General features: G+C 34.9%; 1 protein-coding gene across 11 annotated transcripts in view; it reads right to left on the reverse strand.

Moving 5' to 3' along the window:
• Window positions 1-20,422, reverse strand: part of BIRC6 (baculoviral IAP repeat containing 6) — a 218,837-nt gene that overhangs the window by 135,870 nt on the left and 62,545 nt on the right. For 7 of the 11 annotated variants that reach the window (XR_014018696.1, XM_081265580.1, XM_081265574.1 and 4 more), the window contains exons 11-17: window positions 9,516-9,665; window positions 6,677-6,902; window positions 5,057-5,217; window positions 3,876-4,007; window positions 3,276-3,407; window positions 1,640-1,818; window positions 631-764 (exon numbers count right to left, since the gene is read on the reverse strand). Coding sequence is in view for 10 of the 11 variants with exons in the window: in XM_081265580.1 (XP_081121706.1) it covers window positions 631-764; window positions 1,640-1,818; window positions 3,276-3,407; window positions 3,876-4,007; window positions 5,057-5,217; window positions 6,677-6,902; window positions 9,516-9,665 (1,114 nt within the window). In the remaining variant the exon portion in view is untranslated. The remainder of the gene's footprint in view (window positions 1-630; window positions 765-1,639; window positions 1,819-3,275; window positions 3,408-3,875; window positions 4,008-5,056; window positions 5,218-6,676; window positions 6,903-9,515; window positions 9,666-20,422) is intronic. The other 4 variants (XM_081265578.1, XM_081265577.1, XM_081265576.1 and 1 more) reach the window with 2 other exon arrangements.

A 20,422-nucleotide genomic window follows, 5' to 3' on the forward strand; every position in this document is an offset into this window, starting at 1 on the left:
AAAAATATTGGGAGGTGCTGGGGATATGAAACAATGGTAGAGTGCTTGCCTAGCACATGCACAGCCCTGTTTTTGATTACCACTACTAGGAGAGATGAGGGACTTTTAAATTAGCATATACAGAGAACTTCATTTGTAGATAGTTTTTTTTTTTTTAAAGAGAGAGAGAGGGGAGAGAGAGAGAGAGAGAGAGAGAGAGAGAATTTTTTTTTAATATTTATTTTTTAGTTCTCGGCGGACACAACATCTTTGTTGGTATGTGGTGCTGAGGATCGAAACCGGGCCGCACGCATGCCAGGCGAGCGCGCTACTGCTTGAGCCACATCCCCAGCCCCTGTAGTTTTAAAAGAAGTGAAGCTTACAATAATGTCATATGATATTATTGTAATATGATAATAATGACAAAAGAATGAGTATAAATTCAAATAAAATTCATTTTTTTCCTCATGTATTCCTGGTTCATAACAAATACTGTAAAAATACCAGAGTTAAGACAATTAAATAAAAAGACAAGTTTTTCTTTTTGTTGCTAGCAACAAAATTTTCAGGTAAAAGTCAAATTTTCAAGTTTGTGTGTGTGTTGTTTTGTACTTTTATTACTTTAAGAACAACAGAATGAAAAGAGATTACCTTTCCTTAGAAATTGAAGTTTTCTTGAATCTTCGAATAGTGACTGAAACCTCTTGAAGTAAATCACAGCCCCGGAGATTTTCATTTTTACGAGTGCCACCTGCATTTTCATTCTTAATATTAGATGACTTTTCCTAAATATGTAAAATTAGATAAGTGAAAAAAAATTTTAAATTGTTCCAAGCTATCAAACCAAGGAAAATAACTGCACATTATTATTATCATCGAAAACCATAAATCTCAAATTAAAACAATAGCTTCTGCTCTCATGTTCATAAACAACAAATTTTCCACAGAGAAAATAACAACAAACTCACTATTTTAAAAGCCCAGTGATTAAAGATTATAAAAACCATACTTCTGAATCTAATTCCTAGCTATAGCACTTTAGAAGCTATTTGCAATATGCCAGTTTCCCAACTGCTGAGGTTCACCAACTTCCAAATATGTAGAAAAAATGGTTGATAGCAGCACCTACTCTGCCTATCTCAGCGTTATTTTCGGGATTAAATAAAGTGTAGAAGTCCTTGAAAAACTGGAAAACCTACACAATCAAGTATCAGAGAATTATTAGGAGACTGCATGATACATAGCTAGTTGTAGAAAATAAACCATGAAGATTAAGATATATTCTAAAATTATTACCCAAAGTCTCATCTGACATTCCCCAAATGTCATCAAAAAATAAATAAAAAGTGGTGAGATACCAAAAGAGAACATATTAGGGTAAAATTCTAAATAAATATTATACTCGAAAACTATAAATGGAAATACCTGCTATAAATTATTTCCTACTGAGAATATTTTATAAAAGCTAGACAATTTGCTTTATGTTAATTCAAAACATTTTCTTGATTATATTTAAGTCACTGCAAAAAAAAAAAAAAAGTACAAACAAACCAAGTATCAAGTAAAACATCAATACAGGGTCATACTATTTCCCAAAATGTGTCAAATCTCATCCACAATGTTTACAACAGCATTGTTGTTCAAAATGATAGCTTCATACCTTGCCAGCTGCAACTTTTGCCAACAGTGAAGCAAGTGAATAACCTTTGTTACTCTGGTGTTTTAAGGATGGAAGTCTTACTACAGGACGTATACCACCATTACAAATTTCATCTGTCGCTCTTTCATTTACTGCTTTGACATGGATTAAAAATGAACGATATTTTCCTCCTGCCATACCTAGAGGAGTGGTGCAGAACAGAATAAATTACTGAATCACCAAAAAAACAAAAAAAATAAATAAACTGCCTTTTATCTAATAGAACAGGCTAACAACTCCATCAGGCCAGAAATTCCAAATTATACTGTTTGAGTATATGGTTGAACAATTTTGATATGTTAGTAGTACCCCTTATCTGTGGGGAATATGATCCAAGACCACCAGCAGATGCCTGAAACTGTGGTTAGTTCTGAACTCCATATATTTTATATTTTCCTCCTATATATATGAAACTATGATACAGTTTATAGCCTTTTCTACCTTAACTTCTCATTCATCTGTGGCCATAATGTTTGCAGTTTGAAGTACAAGAGCAAAACTTCTTTTTTCCCTCTTGACAATTTTATGGATGGGTTTCAACCATGGGTTTTAGCAACCTGAACCTATCATTTTTTGCTTTCCTGAAGTCAAAAACTTTCACCACTTCACTTAAAGGATTTCAGATTTCTCTTTTGCATACCCAAATTATCAGTACCACTATTCTGGGGTTTTATGTTATTAGGTAACATAAGGGTTACTTGAACACAAGCCCTGTGATACTGTAAAAGTTGTTCTGATAATCATCCAGATGATTTTGATAACTTTTTCAACAATTTGAACTAGGCATTTTTTGTTTGGTTGTTTTTATTTTGTTTTGTTTAATTTTTAAATCACTCCTAGGATAATTAAGCTAAAAAGTCCTGCTACTGACAGTTTTATTTGTTATCCATGAAACAACAAATTATTTTTAAATATACATTTATTTATACTTTTTGTATACTTAAGATATATGAATTATTTTATCTGGTAGTATCAAACCTATTCCATAAAAACTCTTTCAGGAGAAGAAAATATAAAAATATACAATAAATAGTCAAAGATTTGGGAATCTGAATCGATAGGAAAGTTGAAAATGACAGAACATAATGTCTGATTACTCAAAGACCTCTGTCAAATCGACCTCTATTCATTTCTTCCTTTTTTTTTTTTTTTTTCTTTTTGCTACTGGGGATTGAACCCAGGGACACTTAACTACTGGAGCCACATTCCTGGCTCTTTTTTGTATTTTATTAAGAGATAGGGTCTGACTAAGTTGCTGAGGGCCTCACTAAATTGCTGAGGCTGATTTTGAACTCACTGTCCTCCTGCCTCAGCCTACCAAGCCACTGGGATTACAGGCATGTGCCACTATACTCAAGCTGTGCTTTACCAATGACCACTAAGACCTTCATGACACAAAAAGTCAGACAAGAAGTTTCACATAACCATAATCACATATGAAAGGAAAATACCTAAGATAAAGGAAGCTGTTCAAATTTCTAATGAAAGTCATAAACAAAACAGTATTTCACATTGATCAAATCAGCTTATCTTAAAGTCTTTTTAATAATTGTGACATTATTCATTCTACTTTTATAAAATATATTAATTACTTCACCTTTAACAAGTTTAGGGCTTGTTAATGTCAACATCCCAGCATGCCCTGAGAGATCAAGGCCACTAGCAAGCCATACTGGCCCACACAAAATATCTTCTTTATGATCCTCTAAAAATGGACACAATCTAAGACCTAAAAGGAAAAATACAGATTTTCTTAAGTTTGTTAATTAAAAGGTAATAAACAAATATCCATCCCTTTGCATATAATACCACCACACAAAAGACCACACTGAGAGTGTTTAAATAATAATTCATTGCCATGCTAAGGAGCTATTACCAATTATCTAATATACGTTGTTTTCCATACCCATATCATTTTTCGTTTCATCTTGATTTAAAAAAAAAAAAATTATAGAGCCAAGAGTTGATTTCAAATCCCAAGTATTAAAAAACAAGAACACAAGTATTAGCGCAGCTGTGTTCACAAAGATGAGCTGAAAGTTAAAGCACATTGCCAAAGCAGAATCATAGGGTATTTGTTAATCATTGTTCTTAAAACCAAGTTTTTGCAAGCCGTAAGGAAATCTTTGCCCAACACGATGCATTCGGATCACTACTCCTTTACTGTCATGGACAACAGCTCTATAATTTAACTCACACTGTGATTCCTCTACATCCATGTGCTGCATTTCTTCATTCAAATCAACCAGAGACGGTTTCCCATTTTGTTCCACTTCAATGTTAAGAGCTGGAGACAAAGGAAAGGTGATCTGCCTATCTACTGCTGTTTCTAGAGGATAAAAATATTAGTAAACTTAATTTTGCTTAATATCAATGATTTTTGTGCCTAAAAATCTAAAGGTTTTTATTAAATTGGGAAATACTGTGATTTTCATCATAGATGCTATAAAATGGATGTCAGAAGAAGAAGAAAATTAGATTCAATGAACTATTTAATATATTCTTCTCTCTTCTAAGGCCAATAAAATATTCACCTGAAGAAGTAACTTACTGGCAACGAAATTAAAAGTTCTGACTGTTGGCTGCACATATAAGTACCTGTGGAGTTTTTAAAATACCAGTGCCTGAGTTCTAAACCCAATAAAGAAGTTTGTGATGATTCAAACCACACACACACACACACACACACACACACACACACAAGAATTCACATAAATACACAAACACATACATGTATTTTTTCACAAAAGAAATTTTTTCAAATTTCAACGTTTGAGCCCCTAATGTTAAACAGTCATTTTACCCTGAAATTATCTCCAGTCTATTTTAAAATAACCTATTAAAGAAAAAACACTGAGAACTAACATTGAGTTCCTAACATGTTAAGTGGATAATAATATGTTATTAGTAAGTCAGGATATCAAATTTTAAAATTCTAAGAAGGATAACCAAAAAAAAAGTATATTTCTGGCATCACACAAAATGTTCACTTCACTAATAACCTTAAAAGAATGGTAAATTCCATAACAAATTCTTTTTACAATTAATTCTCCTCTTAGGAAACAAAAAGCATAAAGCTAGTAATGCTAAAAGTGAAACTAATTCACAAAGGAATGAATCCTCTTCCCAAAAAATTCAATTAAATTGTTTATGTTTATGCATTTCTGAACATCACTGAGTTACTGAGAAGCACTGAAATGTTTTCTGGATTGTTTTCCTATATAAAAAACAAAAGTAGTTGAGCACGCAAACAGCACAGAGTAGGGAGGAGGGGCAAGAAGAGACCTCAAAACTGAAACAGTCAAGTTAAAAATTAGATTTAAAAAAAAAACAACCACAAGACAAAATATTCATAGATTAATTTTAATCTATTCTTACCATTGACTTTCCCTAAGCCTGGAGCTTTATTCTTCAGCAATGTCACTTGTATTTGTGGAATATTGGTGATGTTTGAGTTCAAAACAAATTTGAAGTCCACATGTCCAACCATACAGGCTTTAGGTAGAACCAATTCAAATACATGTTCATCCCAGCTGTTGCTGTCAAACAAGAGGTGAAACACTAAATATTGCAAAAATCGTTCATAAGCCATAACCATATTATCATTAATATCACCTTTCCTACTTTCTGGGTTTATACATTACAACAAAACACATTTCTCCCAAAGGAGAGGTTAAATTTAGGGCAACGAATGATATTTCCTTAGGAATCTACTACACCTGCCTTAAGATGTGTACATACCAATAAACCCTTGGTTCCTCAAGTATCAGAATTATCTGCAAATTCCTGGGCCCATCCTAGATCTACCATAGGGTTCCAGAATCTTCCTTTTAAAACAAGAACTTCTTGAATACATCCATTCTCTGCTTTTAAATTCTTCTCTCTCACATCAGATGCCCAATATATCATTAAATTCTATTCCCTCTAATTCTGAATTATAAAGAGAATCCATTCACTCTATTCTTTGCCATCATGGTCCAAGCTATCATTAGTAGTTCACCCAGATTACCACAATAGTGATTCTATCACTGCCACACCAATATCACAAGCACTACCACCTATAATCTACCCTCAACACAACAGTCAACTTCCAAACCACAAATTATATCACATCTCTCCTGTACTCAAAACTAACACATATCTCATGAAGCGTGAGTCTGAACTCATTTCCTACCATTCTCCACTACATCCCTTCCACTTCAACAACAATGGTTTTCTTCCCCTTCCTAGAACTTATAAAATATACTCCTCAGGGTCTTTGTACTTATTATTGCCTAAATTAGTATTTCCACAGAGAGCTTTCTCAGGCCCCTTGTATAAAAATGTCATGTAAATTTTCCTTTTCACTCTCTCTCTAAATTCATATACATGTGTTTACCCAAAAACTATTCAATCACCATCCACCATTTTAACATTCTTCAATCTTTTTCATAAAAGCTTTATCCTAAGCCTGTTTACTGTTTGTCTATGCTCACTAGAATGTAAATTCCATAAGCACCATATTACTAGAGCCTGTAAGAGTACATGCTTTTATAAAAGAATATTTTATAAAATAACAAATATTTTAAATATTTGTTAAATAAATTTGTGGGCTACATGAACAAATTAATAGCAAATGGTACCTTACTCTTATTATTTTATTCTATAAGAACAAGAACAGCAATTTCCAAACTGAAGATGACAAATGGAAGGCATAAAGTTATTAATATGCAAAAGTTAACAGAAAGAATATTATTAGGAATTTCAGGTTGTCTTTAACAAATATATAAAATGGTCTTAAAATTAAATCTTGGCGCACACCTGTAATCCCAGTGACTTGGGACACTGGGGCAGAAGGATCACAAGTTCCAGGACAACCTCAGCAACTTAGCAAAGCCCTAAACAACCTAACATGATCCTGTCTCAAAATAAAAACTTTTTTAAAAGGTTGGCAATGCAGTACAGTGGTAAAGTGCTCCCCCATTTTTTTTTTTTTAATCTTGGAAAGAAATATTTTACCTGTCAGTCTGTAATTTCCAAGTTCTAGTATGCTGAGCAGCATCTCCATGGTGCTGCTGATGCAAATGTTGAGGATGCCTTCTTTGCTGCTGTTCTTGCTGAACTTCTACCCAGCATGGAGGAACAGTAGCTGAAAACCGTGGAGTCAAAGTCTCAAAGCGGGTTAGTTCAACTAGAGAAGTCAATATTTCAACGGTGAATGGCTGGTCCACCAACAAATCAACTCCTTAACATTAGTGAATGAAATAAGGAGGAAAAAAAAAGATAAAATTTTAATTTATGTTTTCTGTCTAATCAACCACAACACTACCAAATATCCTGAAGATTTAATAAAGAGAATCCATTCACTCTAATGAAAGTAACAAGTACTGACTAAATACCAGCACAAAAGAAAAGCCTATCTTGAATAAGTTTAAATTATAGACAGAAGAGTCACTTTTGGAGAAACTCAAAAACAACCTATTAGAAGATGATGTACTGACTTTTGACTAACCCTAAGAATATAAGGGCAACAAAAGCAGTAGAGGCAGTTTACATGCAAACCAGTTTACATCAGATCAACTATTAACTTTCACAACTTGTAGTTATACAATAAAATGCCCTTTTGTAATGAACATTTTTAAAAATAGTCAAAAGCTATTCTGATAGCAAATAAACGTGTACACATTAACAAACAATATTTTTGCACCTTTATGGTATTTTATAGATATGCCATTGATAAAAGAGTGACAACCTACTTTACACAGATTAGTTTTCTTTTACAAATACATTATTCACATATGTTAAGTGTCTAACATTAGTCAAAGCTGAGGAGCTATTGCTCCTATTCTATTTAACACAAATAAGTTTTAAAAGGCTAAATACAACATCTTGTAGACTCAGAATATTGTCACAAAGAAAATATACTAAGTTCTATAAAATTATCACAAGCCTACTTCAAACTACATCTTTTACTCGACTATCATATCTGATTTAAATCATATTAAATAATTGTTTGTAAACATTACCACCATGATTTCATTGTCATTTGTTAATAAAATAAACTAATTTAGGGATGAGGATGTAGCTCAGTGGTATAGTGCCTGCCTAGCATGTACAAGGCAATGGATTCAACCCCTAGAACAAAAATAAATAAACAAAAACATAATAAAATAACCTGATTCATCTTTTCTCTACTAAAAAGTACTTTATGTATTTTATATGAAAACTCTGCTCCATTCTACCAATAACTCAGAAAACACGAAACCATTCGATGTGTTAAATTTTTATACATGGTTGTCTAGTTAGCCAAGACAAAGTCTTAATTAACTACAAATCAGCATATCTCAACTGGGGAATGATTTTGCCTACAAGGAATCACCTGAAAATATTACACTGTATTGATGGGGACAGCTGTGTGTGCTACTGGACTCTAGCACAGGATAGTCTACCTATGAACAAGAATTTTTGTTCCAAAAGGTGATTTACATGGTGTAGGCGGTGCATGCCTGTAATCCCAAAAGCTTGGGAGTCTGAGACAAGAAGATGGGGATATGGCTCAGTGGTCGAGTTCCCCTAAATTAAAGCCCTGGTACCCTCCCCCACCAAAAAAAAGGTCAGTTATGTTAAGCTTTATACCATATAGTGAAGACTGCCATATGTTGCTGTAGTAATCCCTAAAAGTTAACACAGATGGGTAGCAGCCACTCAACATTTGATTTTGGTGGAAAAAAGAATACTGAGTGCCTAAAATTAAGTGTCCATGAAGATCACATACAAACTTTAGGAAATACTTGTATTTGGAAAATGTCTGAGTTTAAACATACTTTTCATTAAAGATGTACTAAACTTTTTTAAATGCTAGGTTAAGAGGATAAGATGGTAGTAACCGTTAAGAGTAAAGTATAGCAGCAGTAAGGAAGCACAAAACAACTAACTGGAGGTATAAAGAGTAGGTCTAAGAAGGCTTAGTAAAAAGGCTGCAAGTACTGATCAGTAGTAAAGTGCTTGCCCACATATATAAAGTGAGTCTGATCCCAACACCAGCCAAAAGAGAACATACAAAATATTCACGGGCTTACTGCAACATATGGAAACTATGAAACTAAATTACATACTTTAAAAATCATGAAGTTTATTGTACCTGGAGACTGAGAAACAATCTGCAGTTATTTCCAAAAGTCCAAAAATCAAATAATTATTTTTAAGCCAGGATTAACATATTATCTTTATTTCTTTGGAAAAATAGCTCTGGGGGGCAGTTTAGAACATGGACAGAAACAAAAAAGCAAAACAAGAAAACACACAGTTGGAGATTCAGGACAGGGCAATGTGTAAGTAAATATAACACCTCAGTGAAAATATGTCTTTTAGGCTTTTCAATTCCGGTAGTAATATTAAGAATATTAACCAGTCCACTGAGTTTATACCTACTTAATGAGCTCGCTTTCATGTCTTTTTTCCTCCCCAATTAGACTAAAAAACTCCCTTAATAGCAGAAATAATGTTAACCCTTAGTCAACCTCACCAATATTTAGAACCATTTCTTCCTTTAACATTTTATAGTATCTTCCAACTACTAGAGAAATAATGATAAATAATATACAATAACAGAATCCAATGTATGAAATATGATATGTCAAGAGCTTTGTAATGTTTTGAACAACTAATAATAAATAAATATATATATATATACACACAATAACAAGTCTGACAAAAGAATGTGAACAAGTAAATGGATTTCCTTTACAAAGCAATCGAATACTGAAACAATGCTTAAAATTATGTTAAGTCTCAGAAAAATTAACAACATAAGAATTTTCAGTTGAAAAAAAAATCACTTAAAATATTAATGTCCCACCTGAAATACCAGGACTTGAAGGATTTGATAAAGGTTTGGAACCTTCTAAAGATGGTTCTATTCCCTTTGAAAGAGATCCATCCACTAGAATATCAGCTTCATCAATATCATCACAGGTTCCTCCAATTTGGAGAAAATGAAGCTCACCACCTACAATTTAGGAAAATCTCATCAACACAGATACACAGAAGATGAACAAATATTCACATGCAATGCCATTATTTTAAATTTTTATTTTAATGTCAATCCACAGGCAGATAAAGAAGGCTATCAAAATGATTTAAAATTTGAAAATTTAATTGCCAAGGAATTACAAATTAAGACAATTGTAAACAAGAAAATAAGAAATATATAAACGTGAAAATAGGTATTTATCTACTATTTACTAAGTGGAAGACACTGCAAGTGCTTTAATTACTGGATCTTCACAAAAAAAGACAGAGACTATACTACAACTATTTGCAGATGAGGAAAAGGATATACCAGCTATATTGGGACCCACAGTCCAATTGCTCAATCCCAGCAATAATAAAAGTGAATAAATATTCTTAATGACAATGAAATGAAAACAGATTAAAATTCTAGCTTTCATATTTTTGTCAGAAAAATAAGTGACAGCAAACTAATATTTAAGACAATTTTTAAAAATTAATACATGTACTCTAAAGAATATTAATTCATAATTATACATGTAGCATTATTTATCAAAAATTATTGTGAAAGGGCCAGGGTTGTGGCTCAGTGGTAGAGTGCTTGCCTAGCATACATGAGGCAATGCATTCAATCCTCAGGGCCACATAAAAATAAAAATATTGTGTCAACCTAAAACTAAAAAATAAATATTTTAAAAAAATTAATGTGGAGACATTTCCAGATAATAGACTCACAAGGATTGTTAGCAGACCTGTTTTATAATGAATACCAAAGAAAGTCCTTCAAGAAAATAAGCAATACCAAATTTAAAAGGGGTGGGAGGGATCCAGAAATGGTAGGTAGATGAATATAATAAATATTTTTCTTTTATCAACATTTTTAAAAGATAAAGATTATACAAAATAATTATGTAATACTTTGGGGGGGTTATTACATGTCTAAGGAGATTAAAGTGACATTTCTATTTATTTTACTAGAATTAAGTTACTATTCTATGAAGTAGACTATGATAATCTGAATCACTAAAAATTAAAAAAAAAAAAAACGTGAAAGAATAAAACAATATGGGAACAGTGATTACAGGTCAAATAGCAGAACAGGAAGTTTCAAAGGCCTATCCCTCCATCAAAACAACCACTGAACTAGAAAATGTAGCCAGAAACAACTATTTCCGAATTCTGGAACCCAACACTTAATGACAACCAGGTTGATGAACGAACAGACTAATCTCCAGTAAGAGTGACCCACACTAATTGCTCTCATCCCCCATTTCTCAGCCTATTGCAACAATGGGGGGAGGGGGAGCCAACATCCCTGGAATGGAATAGCTAACTGGTTGGTGGCAAGGCAGGCAACAGGGACCTCCTCCTCCTCCATAAATTTGAAGTTATGTATTTTGGTTGGTCTGGGGCAAGCTCTTTTCTTGATTTTTGCCTTCTCAGGCTGGAGCCACTTCCCCAAGCAATATCTACAGAAGATTCAAAAGAGACAAAATTATTTTTGAAGGGTACTGGCTAAAGTGTTGTATTTTATCATGTTGATTTTTAACCACAAATTTCAGGAGAACATAGATAATTATATTCCATGACCCAAGATTCTACTAAGAATATACTATAGGAAGCCTCTTCTACATATGAGCACCAGGAAACTTAAGATGTTTATAGCAGCAAGGCTCTTAATAGCAGAAAAACTGGAAATAACCCAGATGTCCACAGACAGGAAAACAGATAAATTATTAGTGGATGTTTTGCACAATGGAGTACAATGCAGAAGTGAAAAATAAACGATGTATAGGACATGCAATAAGTTTCAAAACAGCATATGAGAAGGGCAAAGGTCCCCAAACCTACATAGTTTGATGCCATTTTTATAAAGAACAACAACAACAAAAAATCAACAGTATGTTATTGAAGCATTTACTTATGAAGTATAAAACAAGTTTTCTTTTTTTGCAGGGGGTGGGGAGACTGGAGATTGAACTCAGGGGCACTTAACCACTGAGCCACATCCCCAGCTCTATTCTGCATTTTATTTAGAGACAGGGTCTCACTGAGCTGCTTAGCACTGCGCTTTGTTAAGGCTGGCTTTGAACTCACAATCCTCCTGTCTCAGCCTCCCGAGCCACTGGGATTACAGGTGTGCACCACCACACCCAGTATAAGACGTTTTCTTTGAAAAGTTAAGATACAGAAAATACTCTGAAGTAATAATTATCTCTAGAGCCAGGCACAGTGGTGTATACCTATAATCCTTGTGGCTCGGGAGGCTGAGACAGGGAGATCATGAGGTCAAAGCCAGCCTCAGCAACTTAGTGAGGTCCTAAGCAATTCAGTGAGACCCTTTCTCTAAATAAAATACAAAAAAGAACTGGGGGTGTGGTTCAGTGCCCCTGAGTTCAATCCCTGATACCCCAGCCCTTTAAAAAAAAAAAAAAAACTCTCTGTGAAAAGGGCAGAATTCAGGAGAGAAGGAAGGACATATCAAGAGGTGCAAGATATCTATCCTATGGTATTCTTGATTTGACAATAAATGCCTGGACGTTCCTAATGAATTGTTCTTACATAAATATTAAAGACTAAAGCAGGGAACAGTGGCATAAATCTGTAATCCCAATGACTCAGGAGTCTAAGATAAAACCACAAGTTCAAGGCCAACCTTAACTCAGTGAGACCCTCAGCAACTTAGAAAGACTGTCCCAAAATAAGAGACTGAGGATGTAACTCAGTGGCAAAGCAGCCCTAGGTTCAATCCCTAGTAGCAAGGGCAAAAAGGGCAGGGGGAGTGCTGGGGATATAGCTTGGTGCAAAGCACCCCTAGGTTCTAACCCCAGTACAGGAAAGGGGGCGGGGGGAAAATCAATTGAGGAATGAAAATTCAGTGAAGTAATAAAAAAGTAATAACAGTATTAAACAAATCTAAAAACCAAAAAAGCAGTTATAAATGTAAACAGGAATCATATCAGGTATAAACTGATTCAAATTTAATAGGCAAAGATGATCCAACTGTGTCAAAAAAAACTCACTATATGCTGAATTTAAGAGATCACATTTAGATTTAAAAATTCTCAAATTTGTTGAAAATAAAGGTGTGGAAAAGATAGATGATGCAAGCAGTAGCCATCAAAGAGAATTTAATATAAAATCAAGAAGATTTTAACAATTCTATCAACAATACATTTATACAAGTGAAATTTATATAACACAACCCAATCAGTATATAATAAACAATCTCTTCAAGTGCACTCAGAACATTAGCCAAGAAAAGATTACATGTTGGGCCATAGAAAAGGTGTCAGTATGTTTTAAAACACTGATATCATATAATTTATGTACTCTGATCGCAATGAAATTAGAGATCCTGAGCAGAAAAAAAAAATTGGAGAAATCTCAAATATTTGGAAACTAAACAAAACACTTCTAAATGACCCATAGGCCTAACAAGAAATCACAAGGAAAATTAGAACAGGTTTTGAGCTAAAATAAAAGAGAAACAGGGCTGGGGTTGTGGCTCAGCGGTAGAGCACTCGCCTAGCACGGGGGAGGCCCTGGGTTCGATCCCCAGCACCACATAAAAATAAATAAAGATATTATGTCCAACTACAACTAAAAAATAAATTAAAATAAAAAATAAAAGAGAAACATACATATCAAAATTTAGGGAATGTAACTAAAATAGTGCTTCCAAGAACATCTATAGTTTCAAAATGCCTGTTATAAAAGAAGGCTGAAACTAATAATCCAAGCTTATACCTTAAAGAAACTAAAGATCAAAATAAACCCCAAAGCAAGGAGAATGAAGGAAATAAGAAGCATTATAGTGATAATGAGTTAAAAGAAAAATAGAAAAACAAAGGGGGAAAAAAAGTCTTTTAACCAGAAGATGGTTGGTTTAAAAAAAAAAAATCAGTAAAACTAATAAACTTCTAGCCAAACTGACAATGAAAAAGAGACACATATCACCATTATCACAAAGGAAAGCCCTGACATCAATCAAGAGTCTACAGATATTAAAAAGATTATAGGAAATATTTTAAGACTCTTTATGCTAGAATGTGGTAACTTAAATGAAACTGCCATACTACCATAGCTCACTAAAGAAGAAGGAGAGATCCTAAATAATTATCTATAAAATAAATGGAATTTGAGGTAAAAAATCTTCCCCCCTGCAAAGTCTTCAGGCCCAAGGACTTCAGTGGTGAGTTCTACCAAATATTTAAGTAAAACCAAATGTAAAGAATCTTGACCACAAAATTGGTGATAGAGAATACTTCCCAATTCATTGTATCTAGCAATTAATTACTCTGACATCAAAAGCAAAAAAGTTTATATGAAACAAAAATAGAGCTGGGGATACAGCTCAGTGGTAGAGCCCTTATCTAGCATCTGCAAAACCCCCGGTTCAATCCTCAGATTGGAGGGGAGGGGAGAGAAATTATAAGGCCATATCTTTCATGAACAGAGATGGGAAAAAAAATAGTGGGGACTTGCAGCATTGGGAGGAGGGAGGATGTTCCCCATGTTTTGGTAAACTGAATCAAATACTATACAAGAGCTAATGCATTATGACAAAATACCCCAGGAATACGAAGTTGTTTTAGCATTCCAAAACCAATCGATCAACATAATTCACTATATTAAACTAAGGAGAAAAACTCTATAACTATCCCAACAGATGCCAATAAATATTTGACAAAATACAATATACATTCCTAATGGAAACTCTCAAAAACTCAAAAGTAAAAGGCAAGAAGAATGATTTTCTCCTAAAACCAGCAGAAAAACAAGGATGTGAGTATATAAACCAATAATCTCAGAAAGTAGGATTATTAAGGATAAAGCAATTTGAACTTCTCCTTATAAATATAAGTGCATGTATATAGGTTTTAAGTTGCTGGGATCAAATTCAATGTCGTCAATTTCCCTTTTAAGGGCTGGGGATGTGGCTCAAGCGGTAGCACGCTCGCCTGGCATGCGTGCGGCCCGGGTTCGATCCTCAGCACCACATACCAACAAAGATGTTGTGTCCGCCGAGAACTAAAAAATAAATAAATAAATAAATTCTCTCTCTCTCTCTCTCTCTCCCTTTCCTCTCTCTTTAAAAAAAAAAAATTCCCTTTTAATTGTGAGCTTTAAAAAAAATGTTTTTTTTTAACATTAACTAAGCTAAGTACCATATCTACATCCTTACCCTTGTATGGCACTGATCTTAGCCCTACCTTCAGTTCTTCAGTTTGTATATTCTATTTCCAAATTTTAATCAAAGAGCTTTATCTAATCTATTTAAGTATATTATTAATCCTACATAAAATTAATCTAAAACATTTATTTATTGCAGATTAAGTTTTATGGAAAAAATATATTTTGTCCTATTTTGAAAATACTCAGAAGACAGTGCCACATCCATGTGCATCACAGTATAATATACTTTTTTAAAAATCATATATGTGGGCTGGAGATGTGGCTCAAGCGGTAGCATGCTCGCCTGGCATGCGTGGGGCGCTGGGTTCGATCCTCAGCACCACATAAAAATAAAGATGTTGTGTCCACCGAAAACTAAAAATAAATATTTAAAAAATTCTCTCTCTTTTAAAAAAAAATCATATATGTTCTTAAGGTATGCCATTGCATACATTTTAAGACATCAACTTTTCCTTACTCTTTATTGTTATTAATCTCATTCTTTAAAATGCATCTTCAGGGTCTGGAGTTGTGGCTCAGTGGTAGCACACTTGCCTAGTATGTGTGATGCACTGGGTTCGATTCTCAGCATCATATACAAATAAATAAAATAAAGGCCCATCAACAACTAAAAAATATTTTTAAAAAATAAATAAATAAAATGCACCTTCAATAGTCAACACTTGAAGAACTGGGAAATAATGTTCAAAGTGGCAAAGTGGTTCATTTCTCGGGATTTTTCTAGGTCTTTAAATGCATCTAGATACACTATCAGCAGGGAAGTTCAAGATGGCATCTAAGATCCTCTGGCTAACTCTCCCCACAAACACACCCAGATGAATAGCCAACAAAGGAGCTAAGGGTGAGAGACCATAGTGCCTGCTTTTTTTTTTTTTGGTACTGGGGATTGAACTCAGGGGCACTTGACTACTGAGGCACATCCCCAGCCATGTTTTGTATGTTTTTATTTAGAGACAGAGTCTCACTGAATTGCTCAGCACCTTACCTTTTGCTGAGGCTGGCTTTGAACTTGTGATCCTCCTGCCTCAGCCTCCCATAGTACTTGATTTTTTTTTAAGTTGGACACAACATCTTTATTCTATTTATTTATTTATTTTTATATGGTGCTGAGGATCAAACCCAGAGGCTTGCACATGCTAGGCAAGCACTCTACCACAACCCCAGCCCTAGTGCTTGATTTTTATAGAACAAAATAAAGGATCACTGAAGAAGGCAGCAAGAAAAGAGTTGCCTGATTCACCTTCATGCAGCCCAGTGTGCAGAGAGGTGCTTCCCACTTAGAAGGGGAGTGGAACCCAGTGCTGCTAGGAAATCCCCACAACCCCTAAGGCAAGGCCAATCCCCATCAACTGAGCTTCTGAAACAGTACCCTCTCCCATCTTCAGGCAGCAGAATAGGCATCGGGGGAGGAAAGCATGACAGCTAGCATGTGGCTTTGTTTCAGGGCCAAGTACAAGGCCTGATGTCAAGAGAACACGCACCCACTAGACACTGAAGACCCTGTAATGCAGTCCAAAACTCACAGAAAGAGCCTCTAGACTATCTCCCACACCAGATGGAGACCTGGATGCCTATGGGCAGATCTGAATTTTGGTTGCAACAGTTCCAGCTTTGGGCTTGGGAAACATCCTCCCTCCTCCCAATGCTGCAGGTCCCCATTATTGTTAAACTCGGGTGTTACCCAGTTTAGCACCACCTTTAATAGCCAAGGGACAGTCTCCACACCAATCCACCAACCTCAGGAAGCATGGCTTTTGCTAAGTCAGTGCAAGCATTAGGGACTATAGAACTGCCCCAGCACTTTGGAGAGACTTGTGCTTTAGCTTGTAGCAAGGATCTCAGCATACCAGACTCTGCTGGTGCTTGTGGCTTTGAGACTCAGGCATAAAGCAGCTTAGCATCAGCTAAGACAGCCAAAGATGTGCCTTCACCAACACTACCCTAACCCTTAGCAGTAGAGCATGTTACAGGATCCAATACACTGAGGGTAGAATAGGATAGTATATACCAGACTTTGCCCCTGGAGCTTACTGCTAGGCTGTAAAGTCAAACATTGGGCAGATCATAAGAGACTCCATCTCTAGTACAGCCTATGGAAGGAGCCTCTCAAACAGTCTGACTGCCAGAAGAACACACATGGCCCCAGTCAACCAAATTTCTATACTGGATAGTAACACCTATGGCTAGAAGCAGTGTTCTTGGACCACAAGTCTACCTCAGCAATAAGCAGTCAATAGAAATGCTGTCTTGGTCCTAACAAAGTGTTTTGCTGGTCTTGGTGGGCTGGGAGGTCAGGGTTTGAAGCAGATTGGAAGTTTGGGTGGCCACTGGTGCCACAAAGAAGCCTTGGTCTGGCTCATCCACAGTAGCTGCCCATAGCCAGTCAGAATACCACAATATCTGACCACAGGTCAATGACTAGAAATAAGTCAGTTGGGCCTATGAAGGCCCCACGAAGGAACTGTGGGAATAGATCAAGGCACTTTCCTGTTTCTTTCTGAACAATACACCAACAGAGTATTCAGAACAAACCTGGGCTTGGATTGCTTTGCACGACCAAAACAGTGACAAGCCACCAACAGCGGACTTTTGGCAAATGTGGACCTGGGTACTGTCTATTACTAACTCAGTAGAAGGGACAACAGGCTCAGAGAAAATAAGCAGCATACTAAGAATATCTAGAAAAAAGGTCTGGGAAATGTAGCTTAGTGGTAAAGCACTAACTAGCCTAGCATGCACAAAATCTGGGTTCAATCCCAGTGCTACCAAAAAGACCAAAATAAATTTGGAAAGACAGGCACAAATGAAGTCAGACTAAGGAGACTGGAAAATATGCCCAAATGACAGAAAAAGCATCAAGATTGTTCAGGAAACTATGATCTCCCTGCTACTCAAGATAAAGTGCCAGAAACTGACTAGACAGATAAAAAGTATCAAGATTATTCAGGAAACTATGACCTCCCTGCTACTCAAGGTGCCAGAAACTGACCAGATAGTAATCAGCATAGGAACACTCTCAGATTTTTTTTTAATTTTATTTTTTAGTTGTAGTTGGACACAATATTTTTATTTATTTATTTTTATGTGGTGCTGGGGAACGAACCCAGGGCCTCACCAGTGCTAGGCAAGCGCTCTACCACTGAGCCACAACCCCAGCCCAACACTCAGAGAATTTATAACAACTGTTATAAATAACCTCAATAAGCTTGAAGAAAACAATTCGATACTCAGAAAAAAACTTGAAATTTTTAAAAATCAGAAATCTGAGCTAAAAAATACATTAAGTGTAATTTAAAACATGATGGAGGGCATTAACAGTAGGATAAATAAAACAGAAGAAAGAATTGGTGGAGTCAAAAAAAGACTATTTGAAAACACACAGGAGAAAAAACAAAGAATGAAGAGGAATGAACAAAGTTTATGGGAACTATGGAATAGTAAAAAAAGAATAAAAAGTAGGGTAATAGTAGTTGAGAATGCCAAGAGGGAAGAAAGCTTATTCACAGAAGTTTTGGGTTGTTTGTTTGTTTGTTTGTCCAGCAAAGTCAAAGGCCACCAGTCAAATTTAACTCAACCAAGTCTACCCCAATACATCTTATTATCAAGCTCTTACACTGAAGGATAAAGATTCTCAAAGATACAAGAGAAAAGAAATGACATATAGGGATGCCCCAATTAAACTGAAAACCAACTTCTCAGCAGAAACATTACAAGCTAGAAAAGAGTACCATAAGGATTTCACGGTACTCAAGGAAAAAAACAGACAATTGAAAATACTGTACCCAGCAAAGTTAACCCTAAAAATGAAGGAAGGATAAACACTTTCCCAAACAAAAGCTGAGAAAATAATATGTCCACCATACCCTGTTCTATGAGAAACACTGAAGGAAGCTGTACAAACTGAAAGAGACATTAATAAGAAGAAAACATAGGAAGGCATAGGAAAACTTACTGGTAAGAGTAATTATATGAATTCAGAATGCTCTAATATTGTAAATATGGTGCAAAAACCACTTAGATTTAGTATAAAGACTTAAAGAATTTAAAATAGCAACATTAAATGTTAGGCAAAATAAAAATAGGTAAAATGGGATACAAAAAATTCAAAATGTGGGGAAGAACAGAATGCAAGTGGAGAGATTTCTTATATGTTCTTATTCTTTTATTTCTGCTCTTACCTTTATGATTATATTAAAAGTTCATTAAAAGATGGTTTTGGTAAGCCTCATGGTAACGAAAAAGCCAAAATCTATAATATACAAACCAAGAATAATGAAGGAAATAAAACATGGGCTGCAGCTGGAGCTTAGTGGTAAGAGTGCTTGTTTGGCATGTGTGAGGCACTGGGTTCCATCCTTAGCACCACATAAAAATTAAAAAACTACAAATTATTGTAGATGGACAACTACCCAAAAAATTAAAAATAAAGGCTGGTGATATAGCTCAGTTGGTGCTTCCCTCATATGCACAAGGCCCTGGGTTCGATCTCCAGCACCACCAAATAAATAATTTAAAAATTAAAACAAAACACACTACCTACTAGGGTAATTAACTTAACCACCAAGAAAGACTGTAAGGGAGAAGGAATGAAAGTTCATTCAGTTCTCCAATTAAAAAACAGTGACTGAATGGAAAAAAAAAAAAAAAAGACTCAACTATATGTTTCTTGCAAGAAACTCACTTCTCCCCTCAAATGAAGTAAAAGAACAGAGTTTAACAAAAGATTCCATGCAAATGGAAGCTAAAAGGAAGGGCCAGCCATACAAACATCAGATAAAATTTTACATCAAAGTAGTAAAACAAGAAAAGGAAGATCATTATCTAATGATAAAAGGGTCAATTCAGCAAGGAATTAGAAATTCTAAATACACATTCATCCAGTATTAGAAAACCCAAAGTAGAGACACAACATACCAACACCTGTGAAATACAACAAAGGTAGTACTAGGAGGAAAACTTTATAGCAACCAATGCCCACATCAAAAAAGTACAAATTAAGGGCTGGGGATGTGGCTCAAGTGGTAGCACGCTCGTCTGGCATGCGAGCGGCCCGGGTTCGATCCTCAGCACCACATACAAACAAAGATGTTGTGTCTGCCAAGAATAAAAAAATAAATAAATAAAAATATTAAAATTTTTTAAAAAAAGAAAAAAAAAGTACAAATTAAAAAAAAATTCTACAATGCATCTCAAGGAAAACAAGAACAAGCTAAACTTGAAATTAGAAGAAAAGAAATAATAAAGATCACATTTTGAATTTTTGAAATAATATATAATAAAGATGGAATTGTGGCTCAGTGGTTGAGCGCTCGCCTAGCACATGCAAGGCCCTGGGTCTAATCCTCAGCACCACATAAAAATAAATAGATATAGGTATTGTATCCAACTGCATCTACATCTTTAATGTTTATCTATCAGTTGAAAACTTTATAAATAATATTCTTAAAATTCCCCTATCACATGAAATCCCTTCCTAGAACTTCTATCTGTCCCAACTCCAAGAATACATCAATCTTTTTTTTTTTTTTTTTTTTTTTTTTTTAGTTTTCAGCGGAT

This window comes from Spermophilus citellus, assembly GCF_964194105.1.
Source record: "Spermophilus citellus genome assembly, chromosome: 13".
NCBI classification, from domain to species: domain Eukaryota; kingdom Metazoa; phylum Chordata; class Mammalia; order Rodentia; family Sciuridae; genus Spermophilus; species Spermophilus citellus.